Raw genomic sequence first — 24,319 nt, 5'->3', positions numbered from 1 at the left:
GGATGTGTCCCTGTTAATGGCATTTAATTCATGTAATTTAATTCAATCTAAATGCAAATTAAACTACACCCCTGGCCCTTTCTGAGCACAATCTTTGGCAAGCTGCTTGGAGATAACTGGACCCTTGGCCCAAAAAGATGTGACTACGGAACTATCTCAGACAACTAGCAGGCCTGAGCAGAGACAAGCAAAGCCCAAACCATTTCGGAAGGAAGGGAAATCTCTTGATTATTTGCCTCAGGCATTTCTGGATAGGTAGCATGTAAGACCAAACGGGAGATTGTAAGACGCCAAATTATTGCAAAGGCCAAACAAGCAGCCATTTTGCTAAAGCATGCAGTTATCCCTTTACTCCCATTTTCTTCTGTGGACCCCAAGTTAGATTTGGAAGAGGAATCTAAAATGTACACCTTTTCTGTAGCCTTTTTCACTCTTTTGTTTTTTTTTTTATTTCCATCTGAATGAGCTCAGTTTCTGAGTTTGCACAATACGCTAAAACCAGGAGTCCCCCAAACTTGGCAACTTTAAGACATGTGTGGACTTCAAATCCCAGATTTCTGTTATGAATTCAGGTTATGACTGCTATGGCTGGAGGATTCTGGGTCTTGAAGTTCACACGTCTTAAAGTTGCCAAGTGTTGTGGTCCGCCAGCAGCCCGTGGACCTGGCAATGGAGTTAGGGGACAGCAATGGGCCAGAACTGGAGTCAGGGGAAGGCCTGGATGAGGGCTCTGCATCGGAGGCAGAGATGGGGCCAGGACCATCTGGAAGCGATGTACAGACTCTGGAGCTTCCAGAGGCAGACAGCAGAGAAGCAGAGGAACAGGAGGAGTCTCTTTCTAGTGCACACATGCGAAAACCTGCCAGAAGACAAGAGCAGCTGAAGAAAAAAGGACAACTCGGGAGTAAGGTCAGAAGATTATTGGCCCCTCCCATAAGGCTTAAAAGAGCAGCAACGAGCCGTTGGGTTCTTTGTAGAAAAGCAACGTTGATTTCCGTGCTTCTTGTCAGCGTCTCTTGAACTTTGTGGGGTTTTCTTCCAAGAAAAGCCTTTGGCAAGTTGTCAAAGACATCAAAGGTTGGTGATAAGGCCGAAGGACCGGTTATGAAGAATTTTGTTTTGAACTAAGCTGAGAATGGATTAATTCTCAGCTGTTTTAATAAAATAAGTTTGTTGAGGACTGAATTGCGTTTAATAATCACTACTTGGGCCTTGGTCATAACACCAAGATTATGAACCCTTGCACTAAAACCATAAATGAATCCTATGGGGCAGCTTCCCTCAATAGGCTAACCCTCTTCTCCCCCCCCACCCAAATTGACAAAGATTGATGCTATCCAACCTCACCATTTTTATAGACATGCAGCTGCTAAATCTTTCAGTGATCTGATTAAGCAGGTTGTGTCAATGCAGACAGAGAGAACGGTGTCAGAAAGATCTGGCTGTCGTATCAAAGGCATCTGACAGCGGTCGGGGTGACATCAAACGACAATGCGTGTGCCCATGACAGCATCCCACAAATGAAGAGGAAAAAATCTACATCAGCGGCCAGACGATTTCCTGAGGTTCTGTGGCAAATCTATCATGTAAATTATCTTCCCGATGACTTCACAATATACTTGTGCCATTTGCTCCCCTATAACCCAGCACGCATTTAAGTCCTGACCCTCTCACTGCCCATTTTACCTCACCATGGCCATCTTGGGGCGTGCATAGGAGCACAAGCATGCCTACCGTTCCTGTCCTATTGTTTCCTTTCGTTATATCCAATTAATATAGTTATTACATGCTCATACCTATATATATATGCTTATATATTGTATAGTTATTACATGCTCATGCTTATATATACTGTGTGACAAAAATAAATAATAATAAAAAATAATCTTGACATCTGAAAGATCATCCCCAAGAGATTGAGACAAGTGGGGGAGGGGGGGAAACTATTCGGTATCTACTCTTAATTTACACCGACTGGTAAAATGCTCCCTAAGGTGCCTGGAGTTCATTGTTCTATTCTTCTCTCGAGAGGCCGGAGAATGTGACCTTCAGCAAGCAAACTACACCTCTGAGCAATCACCTTCTCCCCCCCCGCCATGTTTAGCCGTGGAACAAGAGGCTAAATTTAGAACCGTTCGCTCATTACAAAGCTAGGAAAACACATAAAGATCTATACAACATCCTGATTTAAAGAAGCCAAGAATGCATTGGAACCCTGACAATGGGATGGAGTCAGTACAGAAATGGCAAAACCTACCTTAATCTTAAACTTTGCCCAACTGCTGGACTAATCTTACTCCTGTTCCATTCTTTTCCATCCCATCTATCCTTAACAGCACAAAATTTTAATTTTAATGTGCTTAATTGAAATGGGAAGCAGCTGAAGTGTGGGTTGAAAGAATGAGCAAAAAACACTTTTGAGGGCTGAGATCTGATTCTCAGACCACAGATTGTTCACTAGGGCTCCCTCTTTAGCAGTAGAAAAATGACAATTCCTGCATATGCTGTAGAGTTCACAAGTCTTACCCAAGTTTAACTTGACATTTCAATATGCCACAAATTTTTCATGCTTTTATTTTTTTTTCCTCTTGTACACTTTTTTTTTTTTTTGCAAAATTAGTAGTGTGGATTAGGTATTCAGATGTATACTCTTCGAAGCCAAGAACATCTGTTCTTTATTATATATGGATGCATTCTGGTGATTGGAAAATTTGAAAAATAATTAGAACGACTGGTGGAACGGTAAAATGTTTCTTTGCAGAGAACAAGCTAGGTTTCATGATCTATCTTCTGCGCAAAGGTGATTTTAGGATACGCTGTCAATCAACCCGAACAGAGCTGGCAGGGACTTGGAGGTCTATTCCAACTCCTGGCTCAATTCAGACAAATGACTGTCCAGTCCAGGGGTGGACTTCACAAATTTTAGCAAGGGGTTCTCTGCCCAGTTGCTGGGTGGGCGTGGCCATAGTGGGCATGGCCTAGTCAGCCTCCTGCACCATGGCGGGGTGGATTGCCCTCCTCGGGCTCCAGAGGCTTTCCTCAAGCCTCCAGGAGGGCGAAAATGGCCTCCCCAGGCTCTGGAGGTTGAAAACGGGCCCATTTTCGGCCTTCCCGAACTTTCTGTTTTTTGCCCTCCCCGAGCCATCGCATGTACCCTGCACTTATCGGCATCCAAAATAGGCTGCATGGGGACTCCTGGGAGGGGCGGGGTGGGCGGGGCGAGCCAGGAGTGGGATTTGAGGGTTCTCCGAATTGCATAGAATCTTAGCTAGAGGTTCTCCCGATCCGCTGCGAACCCCCAGCTGTTGTGGTCTAGGCCCAAGTAGTTATTACCAGACACAACCAGTCCTAAAGAAACATATTTTATTAGAACAGCTGAGAATTACTTCATTCTCAGTTTAGTCCAAATTAAGTCCAAAACGAAGTCCTTCAGAAAAAGTCCTTCAGCCTTATCACAAACCTTTATCTTCTTTGGCACCCTGCCAAAGGCCTTTCTTGGCAAAGCCCCATGAAGTTCAGAAACAAGGGATGCTGACTCAAAACAAATGTAGCAACGTTGCTTTCCTACAAAGAGCCCAAGAGCCCTTGCTGCTCTTTTAAGCCTTATGGGAGGGGCCAATCATCTCCTGGCCTTGCTCCCAAGTCGTCCTTTTTGCTTTAGCTGCTCTTGCCTTCTGGCAGCTCTTTGCATACATGCACTAGGAACAGGCTCCTCCTGTTCCTCTTCCTCTCTGCTGTCCGCCTCTGGAGGCTCTGGAATCCGCGCATTGCTCCCAGATGGCCCTGGCCCCATCTCTGCCTCCAATGCAGAACCCTCTTCCGGGCCTTCCCCTTACTCCAGGACCGGCCCCTTGTCCTCCTCAGCCGACTCCACTGCTAGCTGCGCAGGCTGCCGATGGACCACAACACCAGCAGCCCATCCCTAGTCCAGTCTCTTCTTAAAAACCTCCAGTGATGAAGCAGCCACAACTTCTGACGGCAAGCTTGTTCCACTGGTTAATTGTCCTCAATGTTAGGAAGTGTCTCCTTAATTCCAGGTTGCTTGATTACTTTCCATCCATTGTTTCTTGTCCTGCCCTCTGGTGCGTTGGAAAATAGGTTGATCCTCTTTGTGGCAGCCTCTCAAATACTGGAATACTGCTATCATGTCACCCCTAGTCCTTCTTTTCTCTAGACTGGGCGGACCCAAATCCTGCAATCATTCTTCATATGTTTTAGTTTCCAGGCCTTTAATCATCTTAGTTGGAGCTCAATTTCATATTTGATTAACCGGTGAGGTTTTTACACATTTCATGACCCTGAGAACATTATGTGGAGCGATCTAAATGAAACTGTCAGTTTTAAGGAAAGTTTTTCAAAGAAATAAATAAACACGCCATTTCCAACAACTGCCTGTCTGAGGTTCTTGCAAAAACCAAGTTTTGGAAAGGCATTTAAAGAAACGCTGGAGGAGTGCTGACTATGTTTTAAACTTGGCAGGCTTCGTTGCAATTATGCTAGGTGCAAACAAGATTTTTTTTAAAAAAAAGAAGAAGACCCGAGGCCTTTTATTTATAACTCAGTGCTCTTTCTGTTTTAATGCTAAGATCACCTCATCTTCACCCACTTTTCTTATTTGGATCTAGACGAAGAATGAATGCAATATCGGACTAAGAACCAGGCAAAATGCCAAAAATGCTAACCAGTACATTTGCATTTCCATAGCAACCCTTCCCATGAAGAATGCACAGAACGGTGAAGTTTTTAAAAATAACCCTGCACTCCGCCCAAATATGCATATACATATTTTGTTTTTTAAAAAAACTGAATTGACATGAGCAATCCTTCTTATCCTGCTCTACTATTGCTGATATTCCAACCGACAACTGTCAGGACAATACAAGGCACCATCTAGGTAAGGTCGCGGGACGCAATGATGATAATGGAGGGATGCGGTGGCTCAATGGCTAAGACACGGAGCTTGTGGATCGAAAGGTCGGCAGTTCAGCGGTTCGAATCCCTAGTGCTGCCGTGTAACGGGGTGAGCTCCCGTTACTTTTCCCAGCTTTTGCCAACTTAGCAGTTCGAAAGCAGGTAAAAAAAATGCAAGTAGAAAAATAGGGACCACCTTTGGTGGGAAGGCAACAGCGTTCCGTGCGCCTTTGGCGTTGAGTCATGCCGGCCACAGGACCACAGAGACGTCTTTGGACAGCGCTGGCTCTTCGGCTTTGAAACAGAGATGAGCACCGCCCCCTAGAGTCAGGAACGACTAGCACATATGTGCGAGGGGAACCTTTACCTTTACCTAGGTAAGGTCAGGATGGGAACCATTGCATGAGTCTGAGAACGAATCGATGCTTTTGACCTTGAAGAAGGGGTTGGTGGGCTTCCGGAAGACATCAGACTGATTGATACAATTACAGGTACCTAGTCCTCGACCTACAACAGTTCATTTAACGACCGTTCAAAGTTACGACAGCACTGAAAAAAGTGACTCGGGGCCATTTTTCACACTTATGAAATCCCCATGGTCACATGATTAAAATTCAGACGCTTGGCAATTGACTCATATTTATGACGGTTGCAGTGTCCTGTGATCCAGTGGATTCCCTCTTTTGTGACCTTCTGACAAGGAAAGTCAATAGGGGAAGCCCCGTTCGCTTAATTGCAAGGCTTCCCTTAACAACTGGGTCAAGGAAGGCCGTAAAATGGCGCAAAATTCACTGAACAAGTGTCTCACTTCACCACAGAAATTTTGGGCTCCACTGCGGTCGCATGTCGAGGACTTACCTACCTAGTATTAGGAACAGATGAAGCAGCATCTCTACAGAGATTCTCAATCTTCCAGCTCATGGTTGCCCCAAAGATGCTTTTTCCAAAAGGCAACTGGACTTTGGGGGGAGGGGTTCCCTTTAAAAACATTTTGCTTTCCATTGGAAAACTGAAGAAGCAGCAACAATAGTACCACGACAAGACAAAGCAACACAGAAGGTGTGACAAAGTTATCATTAAAGACCCCATCATCAGTTAGTCCAAAGGATGGAAGAAATACCAGCCCTTAAGGCTGTTTAAAAGACAGGTAGGGTGAGATGGGGAGGGGTGGGGGAGCTACACGCCTAAGGGGAATGTTGTTCCAGTTGTGTAGAACACTGTCAGAGGAGATTGTCTCATGACAGAGAGTGAGTTACGTCTCAGGGCTTTGCCTGAAAAAAAAAACCTGTCAGCTTTTAATCAATGTCCCAGATCCCTGGTCAATTTCATGCAAAGCCAGACTGACAAGAAGCACGCATGACTCATTTCTTAAAACAAATGTCTGTGCACCATCGCAACCACCACAACTTCACCCTTGCTGACTAGGAGTTACGTGAGTTGTAATGCCGCCTGTTACAAGGGCTGCAGGAGGCTTCCATATTAGAACTTGCAGGAGGCTTGGATAATTAGAACTGCAGAAAAAATAATTGCTACCAACCTGCCTTCCATTGAAGACCTGTATACTGCACGAGTCAAGAAGAGGGCCGTGAAAATATTTGCAGATCACTCGCATCCTGGACATAAACTGTTTCAACTCCTACCCTCAAAACGACGCTATAGAGCACTGCACACCAGAACAACTAGACACAAGAACAGTTTTTTCCCGAAGGCCATCACTCTGCTAAACAAATAATTCCCTCAACACTGTCAGACTATTTACTGAATCTGCACTACTATTAATCGTTTCATAGTTCCCATCACCAATCTCTTTCCACTTATGACTGTATGACTATAACTTGTTGCTGGCAATCCTTATGATTTATATTGATATATTGACCATCAATTGTGTTGTAAGTGTTGTACCTTGATGAAGGTATCTTTTCTTTTATGTACACTGAGAGCATATGCACCAAGACAAATTCCTTGTGTGTCCAATCACACTTGGCCAATAAATAAATTCTATTCATATGTTCCTCTTCTCCAGCAAGGAGCTGTTCTGACCCACCTCCCCAAACACGACAAAACCCTCTCAAGTTAATTCAGAGATTCCTTTATTAGGAGCACCGGCAGCCCGGGCAAAAAGTTTCTCTCTCACTGCAGGCTAACAGGTCTGTCCGACAGGGAGATGAATAGTTGTCTGCCACATCTATTCATCTTCGCCCCCTGCCTTTTGTCGCCAGAGTTAGGGTCAGGCTTCACTAGCAGCAGTGGCTCTTCCGTCCCAAGGACCAGCCCATAGATTTCCACTGCTCTCCTCTCCTCTGCCTTCTGTGCATCTGCGCATCAGGCACTGGACACAGCTGTTCCTCCTCTTCCTCATCAGCCACCTCCAGACCTGGGGGTTGTTGACTCTCCATCTGAGGGCTGACTGACAGCCCAGGCTCCGCCTCTGCCTCTCTCTCTCTCTGCCAGCTCCATTCTCTCTTCCCCCTCGGAGCTCTCAAGTTGCCTTGATGCTGGCTCTGATTCCCACGCCTCCTTCCCTCCTCTGATTCGGCTGCTGGAGGGGCTGGCAGCCAACAGGCCACAACAGGACCACCTAGCCCAGGCGACCCCAAACCCCAAACCCCAATCCATAGACCGACAATGGTCCACAGCACGCCAAAAACTGGGCCACACAAACAAGAAGAAGCTCCGTCCGCAGGATGCAGACAGTATGCGAAACCACGCCCCCTCCAGTCCATGGGAAAACCTCTCTCCATGGAACCAGTTCCCGGAGGCCAAAAGGTTGAGGCCCGCTGACCTTAGCTTAAGTCAGCAGAGGCCCCCAGAGCACAAGGCAGACACATCTCCGAGTTGTGAGGCTGCCTGTGGCCGAAAGGGAGAACATGCAGAGGCATATTTATAATTCACAGGCAAGCCTCTTAGGGATCTTCGTACAGCACGTTAACACGGAATCACTGATAAGGTACCAGCCACACCTGAGATCCAAGAGAAAGATAGCGTGAGCGGGAAAAAGGCAGACATCTGAACTACAAGCAAAGATCAGAATCAAGCCATTCCTTGGAAAGATGCTTCTTTTTCTTTGCTTCTCTTTTCCTAGAAATACCAGGGAGAAAAAAAGTGCTTTCCTTGCTTACTTTAGGATGGATGTAACCAGCAGTGAAATGCACTCACCTTCACTACCGGTTCGGAAATGTGAGCGCGCGCACCTCTTCTGTGCATGTGCAGAAGGTCAAAAAATGGGACGTAATGACGTCCCGGCAGGTGGGCGGAGCCTCCCACTGCCAGCTATTCCGGTTCGCACGAGCCGGATAGATCCAGCCAGATTTCACCACTGGATGTAACTTTGAAGAGAGTGGAATAAATCATGTAAACATCAGATCATAAAACCCACCAAGGTAGGCAGTTGTTATTTGAAGAGCACAAGTATTTATGTACAGCATAAATACTTACCTTTACTACTGGTTCGCATCATGCCCGTGCACACTTGCTCGCTCCGTTTGTGTGTGTGCACATTCCTCTGCACATGTGCAGAAGCTTCTGCACATGCTCAGATCACTTTTGATGATGTTCAGGTCAGTGGGCGGAGCCTCCCGCCGGTTTTACTACTGGTTCTATAGAATCGGTGCGAACCAGGGGCAACCCACCACTGATGTACAGTATGTATGTATGTACGGTATATACGGTATGTATGTATGAATGTATTTATTTATTTATCAAATAATTGGTGTGAGGTATCATCAATGTGGTATGTTTAAGGGACTGAACTGGGAACAAGAAAAAAAGTTGTTTGAAGAGCACAAGTATTTATGTACGTACGTACATAAGTATATATGTATGTATGTATGTGTCAGGTTTGGAAGCCATATAAGGCCGGAAGCTTCCGTGCTGCCACTTTCTCATATGTGGGAAAATAGGAGGGAGGGATTTAGTAGGGGGGTTGTCTTTAAATATAATTGCATTCTTCCTGTCGGTCAATCCTGCATTTGGAGGAGGAGTGGTCGGAGTGCTGTCTCGAGATGGGACGGACGCTGATTGGAGCATGTGAGTGAGGGGATGGTTTGGGTTTTTTTGATTTACTGAGGGAAAACCCGGACCGCTCAGATTCGGGTTTTCCCAGATGTGCCAGTTTACCTATTCTAGTAAATAGAACTTTGAAAAATGCTTGCTTCGGAGTTTTTACTTGGAGTTGGGGGGTTTTGTATTGTATTGTATTTGTGTTGGGGTATGTATGTATGTATTTATTAATCTATTTATTAATTAAATAATTGGTGTGAGGTATCGTCAATGTGGTATGGTTAAGGGACTGAACTGGGAACAAGGAAAAAAAGTTCAGAAGAAATCAGTTTCAACCTTGGGCAATGAGTAGACCTGTACCATCAGGCTATTATAGCATTCATTTACTTCAGGCTGATACCGGAAAGTAGGGCCCTCAATCAATGGCTGGGTTGATTCATTGGGCTAAGCCATGGTCTGTTCCAGCTACCATTAGTTGAGGGTGCCACAGCTGGCTGGGTTCATGCATGACGCTAAGACAGAAACCACAGTTGATAGACCCCAAGAGTCCGCACATTGTGCAAACGCAAAGCCACCCGTCCCGTTTCGTTGACTCTTCAAAGAAGAACCATCACAGGCTGCTGAAATCTACTTGGCCATTTCACAAGGTGGCCCAATCCGATGAAATTCCAGCATCCTTTGACGAGGTCCCCTGGGATCTCATTGTTGTGGTCCATCAACAGCCTACGGTGCTGGCAATGGAGTCGGAGAGCGATGAGGCTGAGCTGAGGCCAGGGCCATCAGGAAGTGAGGTGCGGACTCCAGAGCCTCCAGAGCCTGATAGTAGTGAGGAAGAGGAACTGGAGGAGCCTGTTCCTAATGCCCTCATGAGAAGAGCTGCCAAAAGGCAAGAGCAGCTCAAGCAGAGAGGACAACTCGGGAGTAGGGCCAAGAGATGATTGGCCCCTCCCATAAGGCTTGAAACAAGACCAGCACCAGTGTTTCAGCTTGCTGGAAAACAACGTTGCAGCTGCGTTCTTTGCTCCATTCTCTGCTCTGACTTCTGGACATTTATCAGGAAGGGCCTTTGGCAGTTTGCCTAATTGGACTCAGGTTTGTGATAACCGAAGAATGTGTGTTTGTGAGGCCTTTGTTTTATTTTGAGTTACACAACAAGTAACTCCCAGCTGTTCGAATAAAGTTTATTTTATCACGGACTGAGTTTGTTGCTACCTACTTGGGCCTGGGTCACAACACTCATAGCAAAATCACTGGTGAAATCTGAGCATCTCAAGAAATTTCAGGGAGCATTTCAGAGGAAAAGCAAAGACATTCACCACCCCTCCATTGGTTTAGAAGAAGTACCTATCTTGGTTACTTCTGAAGGCCAGCCGGTAAACCTTCTGAAATGTCTCCAAAACACTACGGACTCAAACTGTTCTCCATCACTCGAAGGTCTGAACGGTAGAACGTTCAGGGACTTCGACCGATCCATATTGTTTTGCCCACTCAACATGTGTCAAAGAGGAACGTTGGTGCTTTCGAATGACAAGCTCCCTTGAGCTTCATTCTTCAAATCCTGGAAAGCGACTCTCATTCAACTGCCAAAGGAAAATGTCACAAGGAAGTCATCCTGATTGTCAACCTGCCACCGTTCCTTTGGCACAGGAATTCCGCTTTTGAGGATATCTCCTTTGGCTCAAAACTGGGTTTATCTTCCGGAGAACAGAACTGGCAAGAGGAAGGACGTATGTTGAGTAGCGTTCCAAACCAAGAGATGCACGGTAGCGGACTCACTTCGCACGCAAAAGATCCGCCCCAGTCTTCCCATGTCTCCAGTGTCTTGGGAGAACCAAAGGGATACAGTGAGTCCTCGACTTACAACAGTTTGTTTAGGGACCGTTCAAAGGGACAACGGCACTGGGGGAAAAAAATGACCGGTTTTCACACTTATGACCGTTGAAGCGTCCCCATGGTCACGTAATCGAAATTCTGACACTTGGCAACTGGCTCAAGTTTATGACTGTTGCAAGGGTCACGTTATCTGCTTTTGGGACCTTCTGACCAGCAAAGTCAACAGGAAAGCCAGGTTCACTTGAAATAGATTCTGAAAGGGACTTGGTAAAGGACTGTATGATAAAGTGGGCACAAAATTTTCAGGAGCCAATATTATTGGAAACGTGGGAAAAAATTTGGGTTAGAAATGTTAAATTCACGCAGGCACAGAATCTGAGGGAAATTTTTTATAAAATGTTTTATAGGTGGCACTTAGATCCTAAGAAATTATCGTGTATGTACCCAGATATGCAAGCAAAATGTTGGAGATGTAATTGTGATGACGCTACATACTTTCACATTTGGTGGACTTGTAAGGACATAAAGGCCTTTTGGATAAAAATTTGGTGGATCTTACAAAATTTTGAAAAAGAAGATAAAGTTCCTGCCGCAATTTTTTTTGTTGGGAATTATTACGGATTGTACAGTAATTGAGACTAAATTGATTTTAAATCTAATAACTGCAGCAGGATTATTAATAGGACAATATTGGAAGAAAAAAGAAGTACCTACAATAGAAGAATGGATATTGAAAGTTGCCAATTTGGCTGAGATGGCGAAGATATCAGCCTTTTTGAAAGACAATACACAAGAAAGATACTTAAAGGAATGGAAAAAATGGATTGACTATATTCAACGTAGATATCAGACTAAGAGTTATCAGACTGTTTTTGAATGATTATGATGTATTATTTTTGATTGCTTTTGGGGGAAGTTAGGAATTGATGATTGTAGGGTATAATTAAGTTGGGACGAAATTTTTAGCATATGTTTGTTTTATTTTAACTATACCTTGTGCTCGTTCCGGGAAGTCGGGGAGGGGTTGTGAAGGGAGGGGGGAGGGGAGGTGGGGGGAAAGGGGGAAAAAATTTTCTGTAAAACTTTTTGAATAAAAAAAAACAAACAGGGAAGCCAGGTTTACTTAGCAACCGTGTTACTGACATAACCGCTGCAGCATTTCAGTTAGCAACAGTGGCAAGAAAGGCCGTAAAATGGGGCAAAACTCGCTTAAGAAATATCCCACTTAGCAACAGAGATGTTTGTGGTCGTAAGATGAGGACCACCTGCAATAACTCATCAACCAGTTTTTTCCCTAATACCTCCACTACCTTTCCCTGAAGATGCCATATTACCAAGGGTTCACAACGAGTAACAGGCAGTACTTGCTCTTTACACATTAAGACTCTTCCCTCCCCCCCAAATAAGGTAAAGGTAAAGGTTCCCCTCACACATATGTGCTAGTCGTTCCTGATTCTAGGGGGCGGGGTTCATCTCCATTTCAAAGCCGAAGAGCCAGTGCTGTCCGAAGACGTCTCCGTGGTCATGCAGCCGGCATGACTCAACACCAAAGGCGCATGGAACGCTGTTCCCTTCCCACCAAAGGTGGTCCCTATTTTTCTACTTTCATTTTTTAATTGCTTTCAAACTGCTAGGTTGGCAGAAGCTGGGACCAGTAATGGGAGCTCACCCCGTTACGCGGCACTAGAGATTCGAACTGCTGAACTGCCGACCTTTCGATCGAAAAGCTCAGCGTCTTAGCCCCTGAGCCACCGCATCCCACACAAACACCACAAGCTAAATGCTTCTTGCCTTAGGGTGAAGGCCAAAACCACTTGTCCTGCCACATTCAGAAATATAATTACAGGCCAGACGATTTCAGGCTACAATAGCATTTCAACTACTGTCTAGCAAACTAACAGCCTTCCTTTTTCTTCAAACCTTTAGCAAATCCAGCTTACTTGCAACCTAACCAAATAGCACTTAGACTTATATATCACTCCATAATGTTTTAAAGCCCTCTCTAAGCGGTTTACAGAGTCAGCCTCTTGCCCCCAACAATCTGGGTCTTCGTTTTACCGACCTCGGAAGGATGGAAGGCCATGTCAACCTTGAGCCTGTGAGAATCGAACTGCTGGCAGTTGGCAGAATTAGCCTGCAATACTGCATTCTAAAGGGGTGTGGTGGCTCGGTGGCTAAGACACTGAACTTGTCGATCGAAAGATTGGCAGTTCAGCGGTTTGAACCGAGTGCCACGTAACAGGGTGAGTTCCTGTTACTTCTCCCAGCTTCTGCCAACCTAGCAGTTTGAAAGCACGTAAAAAATGCAAGTAGAAAAATAGGGACCACCTTCGGTGGGAAGGTAACAACATTTCGTGCGCCTTTGCCATTGAGTCATGCCAGCCACATGATCATGGAGACGTCTTCGGACAGCGCTGGCTCTTTGGCTTTAAAATGGAGATGAGCACCGCCCCCTAGAGTCAAGAACAACTAGCACATATATACAAGGGGAACCTTTACCTATTTTTACTGCATTCTAACCACTGCTCTTTGCAAAAGGAGGCATTTACAGAGTACCCTTGTTTGATGTGTAACGTGAAGACCTCATTGAAGGGGGGGCCATACATGTAAACGTTCGAAAATCACAGAAATAGGATGAAAAGCAGAACTTATCCATTCACAAAGTCAAACCAAACTGCTGGGACTCATCCACTGGGCCAAAAATACCTTTTGCCAGTTCAAATCGAATTGAATTAAATCACACTTTTATTACGATCAACAGTTACTCAAAGCACAAGCAACATACAGAGACGACCAATTTCAACTGAGGAGACATAACTTGCAAGAAGGGAAGTTTAACTTTATCAATTTACTCTGGGAGGGGGGAAAAAACCCTCCGTATTATTGCCGAACTAAAGCCTCCATTTTATTTCTAGCAATGAAATGAGATTTCCAAGACAGTTTGAAAACGAAAGTGAGTTAAAACTTTGCTTATCAAAGTTAAAGGTTTTCTTATTTAGTTTAGCTTCAGCAGAAAGAGAAGCAAGCAATCCCACAACTTCAGCCCTCCCGACACAAGCCTTTATTTGTTTAAGATGTTGTTCACCTACGTTGATTCTGAGTACAGCATTGAATTGGTCAACTGATCTCTTTTTTAAAAAAATCAGATACTCCTTTTCAGTTCAACACTCTTCAATCTCTCCTTCCTTCAACTAATGGAATGCCATCTTTCTGCCCAGCAACTAGCATAAGGGCCAGAGCTGGTTCAGAGCGGTTCGCCTGAACCGGTAACAGAGATCACAGGTGGGCCTGCCCTGCCCACCTGCCCCAGTGCTATGCTGTCTTATTTAGCCACGTTTTCAAGGCCGGACGCATACATGGAAGGTGCTGTTAAGGGCTGTTGTCGTGTCCCCTTCCCCCTCCGACGACCGGGTCTAGGAAGTCTGTATCAAGCGTGGCCACGAAGCCTCTGCAGCTTTGCCAAATTCCTTTCAGATTTCTCAGGGCAGGCAGGAATCCAAGTTGTGACTTCAGCAAACTAAATGAGACTTTGCTTGACTCAAAGTTGCTTGACTCAAGCTGGTCCTTTATATAGGCTGTGGAGTGTGGCTCCATGACTCAGCACTTATCCAGGCCTGCCCCTCCCTTCCTTCTGCTAACGTCGCCTCTCAGATTTCCAGAAGCGGGGATCCTCCCACTGTGAATTCTCTTCCGCTGGATCTGCTGCCGGTAATTCCAGCACATGGCTGGCTCCCTGCTCACACGCTGTAGGAGTGAGGTTTGTTTGTTCATTCCTGACATCCTGTCTGGCCATGGGGCCAGGGCTGGGGGCTGGAGGCTTGACAGACCATTCATCTTCATTATCAGACTCTGAATCTGATAGCAGGCCTGGGAGGAGACGGGAGGAGCCCGGCTGAGGAGAGGAGGGAGGACGAGGCACAACAGCTGTTGCATTTCAATTGTCATATCTAAGGGATTACTGAATAACATTCCTCAAAGGTATAAAGCAGTGATAGCTAACCTTTTACATCACCGTGTTCTGGCCTGCATACTGGAAATGGCACGCGAAACCATCCCGCCTGGGCCACATGGCCCAGCTGGCCTTCGTGCACCCGGAAGAGCAGCAGTCCATCGCGGCTCCATGAGCTGGCACTTGAATTTCCAGTTTCTGGCATGGACACGCACCCAATGAACAGCTGGCCATCGCGCATGTATGTGACATAAACCCGGAGGTTCGGGTGCCGGTTTGCACATGTGTGACGGAACAGCGGTCTTGTGGGTTTCAGTGCTCCCGCGCACATGATAACCAGCTGACCAACATGCGTGTGTGTACAGGAATGCAGATGAGGAGCCAGCGAGGCTGCGCATTCCTCGCGGGATGGTTCTGCATGCCACTTCTGGCACAGATTCCATAGGTTTGCCAATACGGGTATACAGGAAGAGAACACACTGCCAGCCCTGAGTTTCTAATAGGCATTCCTGAATTTACAAATCTACTGGTCACACTCACCTTTATAGGCTCCTAGGAGCAGGATTAATGGTGTTTGTGTCATGCACAAAACCCCATGGGCAGGCCAGCTGTGAAAGTTGGGAGAGGCTAGTCCTGTTGAACATTAATAATAATAACAACAACAACAATAACAACAACAACAACAACAACAGAGTTGGAAGAGACCTTGGAGGTCTTCTAATCCAACCCCCTGCTCAGGCAGGAAACCCTACACCACTTCCAACAAATAGTTATCCAATATTTTCTTAAAAATGTCCAGTGTTGGAGCATTCACAACTTCTGCAGACAAGTTGTTCCACTTATTAATTGTTCTCATTGGCAGGAAATTTCTCCTGAGTTCTAAGGTGCTTCTCTCCTCGATTAGTTTCCACCCATTGCTTCTTGTCCTGCCCTCAGGTGCTTTGGAGAATAGCTTGACTCCCTCTTTGTGGCAGCCCCTGAGATATTGGAAGACTGCTATCATGTCTCCCCTAGTCCTTCTTTTCATTAAACTAGGCATACCCAGTTCCTGCAACCGTTCTTCATATGTTTTAGCCTCCAGTCCCCTAAACATCTTGGTTGCTCTTCTCTGCACTCTTTCTAGATTCTCCACATCTTTGTTGAGTCTCTCAACATTCCAGTCTTAAAAGCTAGTTTTGTCATCTAGACTGGAACGTAATTCCAACTAAGTTTAATTAAGCTTGAAGCTTTCCTAAAATCCTCAGACTAAATAAAAAATTAATTAATTAATTAAATAAATAAATAAATAAAATCCCTGGAAAATGCAAATCTGAATTCCGATTACTTAACATGCAAATAGCTCTTGCAACCAACTGTCCAACATGCACCAATTAGTTAATGTGAATGAACTAATTAAAGCACAGAGGGAACTGGAAATAAATCCGTAGCTTCCAAATTGCTTTTAAATATTCAGGAGGATTATCCCTGTGTGGCATTTTACTTTATCAGCTTGTCAAGGTGTGTGTGCATGTGGTATATATATTTAAAAAAAAACTATTTGTCTTAGGGATGCAAGTTAATAAAACCAGGAATGTTGTTTAAAGATTTACCCACCTGGAGTAAGATTATATTCATTAGGCTTCATTCCAATATACTGTACTTGGGTGGTGATATACGCACATTAAACATAGGATTAAAATGTTTTGAGCTTTACAGATTACAGGTCTGTCCTTGATTTACAGCAGTTCATTTAGTGACCATTCAACGTTCCAATGGCACTGAAAAATGTGACTTACGACCGTTTTTCACAGTTATGATCTTTGCCGCATCCCCATGATCAAAATTCAGCAACCGGTTCATATTTATGTGACCTTCTCACAAGCCAAAGTCAGTAGGGGGAGCCAGATTCATGTAACGACCAGGTTACGAACGTATCAGCTGCAGGTTGTAAAATGGGGCAAAGCTCCCTTAACAAACGTCTCACTTAACAATAGAAATTTTGGGCTCATTTGTGGTCGGAAGTGGAAGACAACCTATATCCATGATGGCGAAACTATGGCATGTGTGCCACAGGTAGCACGCACAACCCTCTCTGCTGGCATGCCAGCCATCGCCCCAGCCCAGTTCCGCTGCGCATGTGTGCACACCGCACGCCTCCTGCCTCTCGCCAGCCAGCTGATCTTTGGTTTTCTGCTGCACATGTGTGGGGCGCATGCGGGGAAGGTACATGCGCAGGGGGCAGGGGGCATGTGTGCGGCACTCGCATTGCATTTTGGGGGTTCGCGCCGCCCCCCTGTGCCTCATTTTGGACCTGGAAGGCCTCCTGCACCAACCTGGAAGCCAAAACAGGGTGCAGGGGCGCCGCGCAAAGCCCACCCATGCCCCATTTTGGGCCTGGAAAACCTCCTATCCCAACACGGAAGCCAAAATGTGGGGCGGGGCACATGTGGGGGGCAAAGCAACCCCTAACCCATATGCTTACTATGGAAGAAATCTAAGAGGAAACAGACATACAAACGCTAGGCAAAACTTGCATTTAGCAATGGGGAAAGAGGGAATCCATGACACCCCGAAGCCCACTAATTTGCAAAATTCCTGCTTTTTCCTTTCCCTTCCCAGGTATTGACGAGAGAGCTATCCTTCTTGGAACCAGCTTTGTTCAACTCTCCCTTTTTCGACCAATTACTCTGACAGGTTGCAAGCATTTGTAAGGACAAATGAGAAGCTGTGGGGGAATCTAGGAAGGAATGGAAGCAGGGGAGATATAAATAATCAAAAAAAAAGAAAAGGTGAGTCTATCAGCGCTTATCTTAGAAGCAGCAACTTAGCTCAGGTGACAAGAAAGCCGTGAAGAAGCCTTGCAGATTGTAAGGAAACTCCACCTTAATGGGTTTAACTATAAAAAAAACCTTCCCCTTTTACGACTCTCATTCTGTAACTAATTCAGGGTAAAGTTGGGACAACTGGATGGAGTTGAGCATTTACTGGGCGGATGCCCTCCCTGACACCACATGGAGTTCACAGCATTTTTTTTTTCTTTGCACCCGAGGAGAGAGAGAAAAACATGTGTCGCTACCTAGGATTGAACTCTCAAACCTTTCGAACGGGAGGCGATTAGCTTCACCGCTAGGCCACCACGATGTTCTATGGACTTCACTACAAAGAAGGGATGGAAATTTCTCTTACAGGTTTCAGGACCAGTCATAAAACGGAGCAAACTGACTTAACAAATGTTTCACTTAGCAACAGAAATGAGGGGCTCAATTGTGCTTGTAACTCGAGGACTACCTGTATTTAAAAGCAAGGTTTTTTAAAAAAAAATGAGAAAAAAAGAAAGAAAAAACACCAGCTCTTTGAAGTAGCCAGGTATAAATGTTGCAGGAATGCTTTTTATTGTAGCAAGCTAAAATAACAAATCTTGAAATCCTATTTGTGGTGTCTATGTATCCCACCTTGTACTAAGCAAAATTAAAATTGGGCTGTTCTGAGTTTCTTTCTTACTCCTTTTTTTTTCCCACTTGGGATTTTGTTGTCTTTTCTCAAAATCCCAAGGTCAGATCGGTATAACACAACAACAGAGTTGGAAGGGACCTTGAAGGTCATCTAGTCCAACTCCCTGCAGGAGCAAAGCCTCCCTTCATTTGCATTCCCTCCTACATAATCCAAATTTTATCTTGTAAGCCTTCTGAATTCACTGACAGTGAGTTGGGTAGCCCTATATGTTTTCTTAAATAAATAAATAAAATCTAAATTTGCCTTGGAGAGATTTCTAGCAAATTATTTAGGTTAAGAGATTGAATGAAGGAATGTTTTTTTATACTATGCCATGTTTTTATTGTAAACTGACCAGAGTCACTTAAGTGAGATGGGGGGGGAGAGAAATGTAGAAATGTGATGATAGGTAGGTAGGTAGATAGATACAGTGTTTTCCCTGAAAATAAGACCCTGTCTTCTATTTTTTTGAACCCAGAAATAAGTGCTTGGCCTTATTTTCAGGGAGATCTTATTTTGGGGCGCATGGAGCAAGATGGGGCTCCTCTTGCCGTGTTACCTGATTTCCAGCTCTGCATTTAAATATTTTCGGGGAGGGCTTATTTTCAGGGGGAGGCTTAGTTTAGCGCAGGCGCTCAAAAGCCTGATTGGGCTTATTATCAGGGGATGTCTTATTTTGGGGGGAAACAGGATAGATAGATAGATAGATAGATAGATAGATAGATAGATAGATAGATAGATAGATAGATAGATAGATAGATAGATAGATAGATATACTTTCACAGTAAGAAAAATGAAGGAATGGGGAGAAGAAACCTCTGCTAAACCATCCCGCTGAATTACCACAATACTGTTTTTTAATTCTGTGGAAAATGTTAGAAACCCAACCATCCCAAATTCGAAACATCCCATTCTTCATAGCAAAATTCCTGGTTTGCACCCAAAAATGGGAATGCAACTCCAACTTGGGTGGTGAGTTGCTACCAGTCCGCCCCAGGTTGGGCAAACTGGTAGCAGCAGCAGCAAGAGGGCCCACCCGCCTGGATGTCTCTGCGCATGCGCAAAATCTCACACATGCGCGCCACGAGCGAACCAGTAGTGAACAAAATTGAAAGCTACTACTGTTTCACACCCAAAACCTTTGCTTGTTTGAACTGTTCTGCTTGTTTCAAGGCTGTGGGGGGGGGGGAATCTTATTGATTCTGCATCATTTTGCCTTTGAAAGCAGAGCTATAGGAACCAGCGAAGTAACTGGAAATCCGAAGAGCTCCTCGGGTGCCCCAATAACAATGCATTCAACCAGCCAGCAAAAATCAAGCCATCCAATTATCTGAAGAGCCATTGACTTCCACATCAAGGATCCATATTCAGGAGACCGATTTTGTTTAGCCCTGGGAACCAATTCAGTACTAACACAAACACATGCCTGCACTTGACAAAATAACACAAACTGCAACTGGCCAGTCATTTTTATTAGGTATAGCAATCAAGGGATATTTATTTTAGAAAACCTGCCCTAAAACATAAGATGATTGCTATTATCCTGATGGGTTAGTTACTCCACTCCAAAGGGGAAGTGGAACTTCAATCAGGGGAATCCAAATATTTGTCAGCTGCCCCTTATTAAGTCCTCCTTACCGTTTATGTTCCAGGAGCTCCGGGCAGAAATAGATTAGACTGAGATCTCAGCTCTAAAGCCCTTAGAGAGCAGGCATTATGCATCACACACTGAGTCATGAGTTTTGATAAACAAACCACAATACCCGGATTCATGCAACACCTTAAACCACAGCCCAGCAAATGAAATGGGTTCGGTGATTGGCAAAAGGTCATCAATGAGAGCTTCAGGCTGAGTCAGGGGTTTGAACCAGCATCTCCCTGGTCTTAGTTCAACACAACTTTAATGGCCTAATGCAGTGATGGCAAACCTTTTCAGCCCCGAGTGCCAAAAGTGGAATGCGCGAGCCAGCGCGCCGGAAACCTGAAGACCAGCTAGCTAGTGCACCTATGTGCGCCAGCCAGCTGCTCTTCCACGTCTTCATACACCGGAACACCAGAAACTGGAAGACCAGCTGTCCATGCACACCAGCCAACTGCTCTTCCGGTTTCCAGCGCACGCATGCGCACAGGCCAGCTGCTCTTCAAGCACACCGGAAACCGGAAGGCAACTGGCCATTTGGTGTTCAGGTTTCCGGTGCTCTGGCACATGTGAAGTCCAGCTGCGCACCAGAAACTGGAAGAGCAGCTGGCGACTGCGCGCATGCCCACAGAGAGGGCTCTGTGTGCCACCTCTGGCATAAGTACCATATGTTCGCCATCTTGGGCCTAGTGTCTCCCAGTTCATAGCTCTAAAACTTCCTTAAACCCCTGTTTGAAGCAAGGAGAAGATGAGACAGAGCACAGGAGTGAACAATGAAGGATCGTAAGATCTGAGAAGTGCCCACCCGGATATAATTACCTCGGATATAATTCCTACAACCCTAATTGCTATTCAGCAATTTACCTGGCTAAATTCATATATTTTTTTTGCATACATATGGACACACGCACACACACTTTTGCAAGCTACTGTGAAAAGTTTGGGAAACTGCATTGCTTCGATTGGGGAAAAAAACCAAACTCAGAAACTTAAAGAGAATCTAAAAAAAAGTACTAATGCTTTTAATGTTTTGATCGCTGTAACTTTTTTGCCATTCTAAGCTACCCAGAATCATTTTGGATAGGGAAGCAGATGGCACGTAATTTAATAAATAAATAAACTCGAGGGTGACAGTCTGCCGTTAGTTTTTGTCCAGCACGATGCACAGTTCATTCATATGCCTGTTTATTTGAAAAAGAAATCAGACTGCATTCAAGGGTTCCTCCAAGTCAAATAGCCTCGGCAGTCTTTAACAAGCTGGCCTCTTCAAAAGACATGAGGAGGCGCCCAAGTTCGAAGAACCCGTAGCCAGCTTTGCAAAATCCTGGCTTGCCATAACCGGAACTGGCAGTCTGATCCCACGAATTCGCTAGGATTGGTAAACAAATCCCATAACGGAGAGCTGCGGTGCTAAATTGGAATTTGCAGAAAGACACGTTGCCTCGGAGTAGATGCCAACTATGGGTGGAGGAGTTACAAAGGAAGGATTCAATCATCAACCCTGCCTGGACAGAGAGCTAGTAAGGGCTCCCCAAATCCCCTTCTATTGAAAACTCGCAGAGTGAATTCAAACCAGTGATGCGTTCTTAGCCTGATCTATTTTACAATAGGCACCGTGGGAATAATATATAACCATAGAAGAAAGAAGTAGTACAATATACCCACCAAGGCACCAAGGCATATTTTAAGGCGAGATTCCAGACTATGCCTCGTTATCCCTATTTCACCCGGCAGCCACTCGTCCTCTTCCACCACTATTCTTATTTAAAGGATGCCCACCTGGGCTTAATCATGGCATATATAAACCCAGCCAGATTCGAGCAACGCTTTGACGGCTGACTTGTCTGTGGTCCAACTAAAGGAATCCGATCTGATGACGCCCGTAATCTGGGGGCGTGGGAGAGATCCCACCCGTTCAATGACAGCCCTTTTCTCCGCCCTTGTTTCAGCTAAAGGGAAAGTACCTGCTCCTCTTCTCCACAGCTCTTTCTAAGCCCTAAGGCAAAAACCCTGATTGAAGTAAGCCCTGTTTTAACACCTGGGAAGGTGAAAATCTGCGGGGGGGGCGGGGGTGTAAGAGGGGCATGCAGCTCCAGAGACCGAGCCCTGAACTCAAGTTGGCACGCTGCCACCCAGCACAAACCTCAGCCTTGGAGAGCTTGCCTTGCCAGAGCTGGGGGGGGGGGGGGACGGCAGCTGGCAACGCCACAAACCATCTTTTCTAAAGTTTCTCTGTTGCTAACCATGGCGCGCCCTTCCCCCACACCTCAGGACGCCTCACTTCTTCCGGAGACTGTTTCAGCTACCAGGGACTGTCAGCCAGAGAAATCTGACACTCCCCCCCCCCTTTCCTCCAGATGTCGATGACCTTCAAGCCCCAGCATCTCTTCCGGGAGTTACCAGCGATGGTGGTGGTACAACATCTGGAGGGCCGCCGTCGCCGCCGCCTTCTTACCCGCCCACCCGTCTCCCGGGATTCGGGCTTGGCACCATCGGCGGCAACCCAAGAAACGCGCTCTTGGAACCCAACGGAGGGAACGGTGTACTTTCAGGGCGGGATGATGGGAGTTGTAGTGGAAGGCGTCTGGGAAAGCGAGGGCTGGGGAGCTCCAACTGGCTTGAGAGCCACGGGATTCCAGCGGTCTGAGCGAACTAAGGATGGCCAGGGGCGCACCCGGGGTCTCCGGAGGGCACCGGGTTGGGGAAAGCAGCCTCCTGCCAACTCCGACGGAACTCCCCCCCCCAGCCTTGAGACACCCCCTCCAGGGTCTGCGCCCGAGGAAGCGCCCAGCCCAGCGGTTCCTGCCGACGCGCTCCGGCTCAAGACTCACCCCATCTCCCGGCACTTGTCTCCTGCCCCGAAGCTGGGCGGCGAGAGAGCGCTGGCCGGCGGGGTCTCCTCGCCCCCTCGCTCGCCAGCGGCCAGCGCGGGGCGCGTCCCGACTTCGCACATCCAGCTGTCCGAGGAGCCCGTCCTTCCCGCTGGGGACCCGGGCTCGCCAAGGAGGCGCCGGCCGGCCTGGCTAGACTCTACGCTGCGCTGCGCGCTGCCCGATCCCTCCTCGAGGGTCGCCTGCGGGGAGACCCGGGAAACCCGCGCCGTCGGGAAGGGCCGGTTGGGCGAAGGGAAAGCAGGCAGGCAGGCAGCTGCGGCTCCAGCGGCGAGTCCCACCTGCTTCGCCCGCAGCCGCCTCCCACTCGCGGGGCGGAGAGAAGCCGGCAGCACGCGGCGGGCAGGCGGAGTCAGGGGCGGGCAAGTCCACGCCGGGTACCGCCGCCACCCAGCCGGGCGCTCTGGCTGCGCTCGATCCTGAAACCACCACCACCCCCTCCCCCGCCGTACAGATGCAGGTGCTTGGCAAGTTCCCGGGGAAGACGGCGCTGCTTGCGTGGGATCGGGAGGGTTGCGCGAGGGCAGAATCGGAGAAGGGTTTCCTTCTGGTGGGCAGGAAAACGCTGCTGGGGGCTAATTATATAAGAATAAACCCGGTTTGCAAGAGGAATGTTTAACCAAGAGCGAGAGCTGCATTTCGCCCTATCTTTCTCTCTCCTCGTTTCCTCCCGTGCAGTTTTTTTTAATGCATCATGAAAACATCATTTTTAAAAAAAGCCCCAAATCGTAGCAGGGTAGTGGAGTGGAGAGCAAAGCTCTCCATCTTCCCCAAGATTTCTGTCGACTAAACTGGCTGGGCTGGCGGAGACCGGGTTTGGCTTGGTTGGTTCCCACAGCGCCACCAAATCGACTTCGTGGCCAGCGGTTTTCCCCCTTGCTTAGCTATGAAAGCTCTTGGGTTCTTGATTCCGGATCAGGATTTCTTTATTATATCGGTTTCTGCTTCATGTCTGTAATGATTAGAATTAGATTTTTTTATTGGCCAAGTGTGAATAGAATAGAATAGAATAGAATAGAATAGAATAGAATAGAATAGAATAGAATAGAATAGAATAGAATAGAATAGAATAGAATAGAATAGAATAGATTGGTGTGATTGGACACACAAGGAATTTGTCTTTAGTGCATAAGCTCTCAGTGTACATGAAAAGAAAAGATTCATCCATCAAGAATCATAAGGTACAACACTTAATGATAATCATAGGGTACAAATAAGCCATCAAATCATATTAGGAAACAATCAATATAAATCGTGAGGATACAGCAACACATTACAGTCATACAGTCATAACTGGGAGGAGATGGGTGATAGGAACGATGACAAGATTAGAATAGAATAGAATAGAATTCTTTTATTGGCCAGGTGTGATTGGACACATAAGGAATTTGTCTTCGGTTCATACGCTTTCAGTATACATAAAGAAAAGATACCTTCATCAAGAATCATAAAGTACAACACTTAATGAGAGTCATAGGGTACAAATAAGCAATCAGGAAACAATCAATATCAATATAAATCGTAAGGATACAAGCAACAAAGTTAGTCAAAGAGCCGTAAGTGGAAGGAGATGGGTGATGGGACCGATGAGAAGATTAATAGTAATACTGGTAGTAACAACCAATG

The 24,319-nt window shown here is 46.1% G+C and overlaps 1 protein-coding gene across 1 annotated transcript in view; it reads right to left on the bottom strand.

Moving 5' to 3' along the window:
• The window catches only part of HOMER2 (homer scaffold protein 2), an 83,008-nt gene extending 60,030 nt beyond the window's left edge, over positions 1-22,978 (bottom strand). Inside the window, exon 1 of the mRNA XM_058156048.1 lies at positions 22,634-22,978. Within this exon, the coding sequence (XP_058012031.1) occupies positions 22,634-22,755 (122 nt within the window). The 5' untranslated portion in view covers positions 22,756-22,978. The remainder of the gene's footprint in view (positions 1-22,633) is intronic.
• Positions 22,979-24,319: the final 1,341 nt, after the last annotated feature.

The sequence above is a fragment of the Ahaetulla prasina genome, chromosome 13 (assembly GCF_028640845.1).
Source record: "Ahaetulla prasina isolate Xishuangbanna chromosome 13, ASM2864084v1, whole genome shotgun sequence".
Taxonomy (NCBI): Eukaryota; Metazoa; Chordata; class Lepidosauria; order Squamata; family Colubridae; genus Ahaetulla; species Ahaetulla prasina.
Note: the sequence above shows the minus strand (reverse complement) of the source record. Positions and strands in the feature narration are given on the sequence as shown.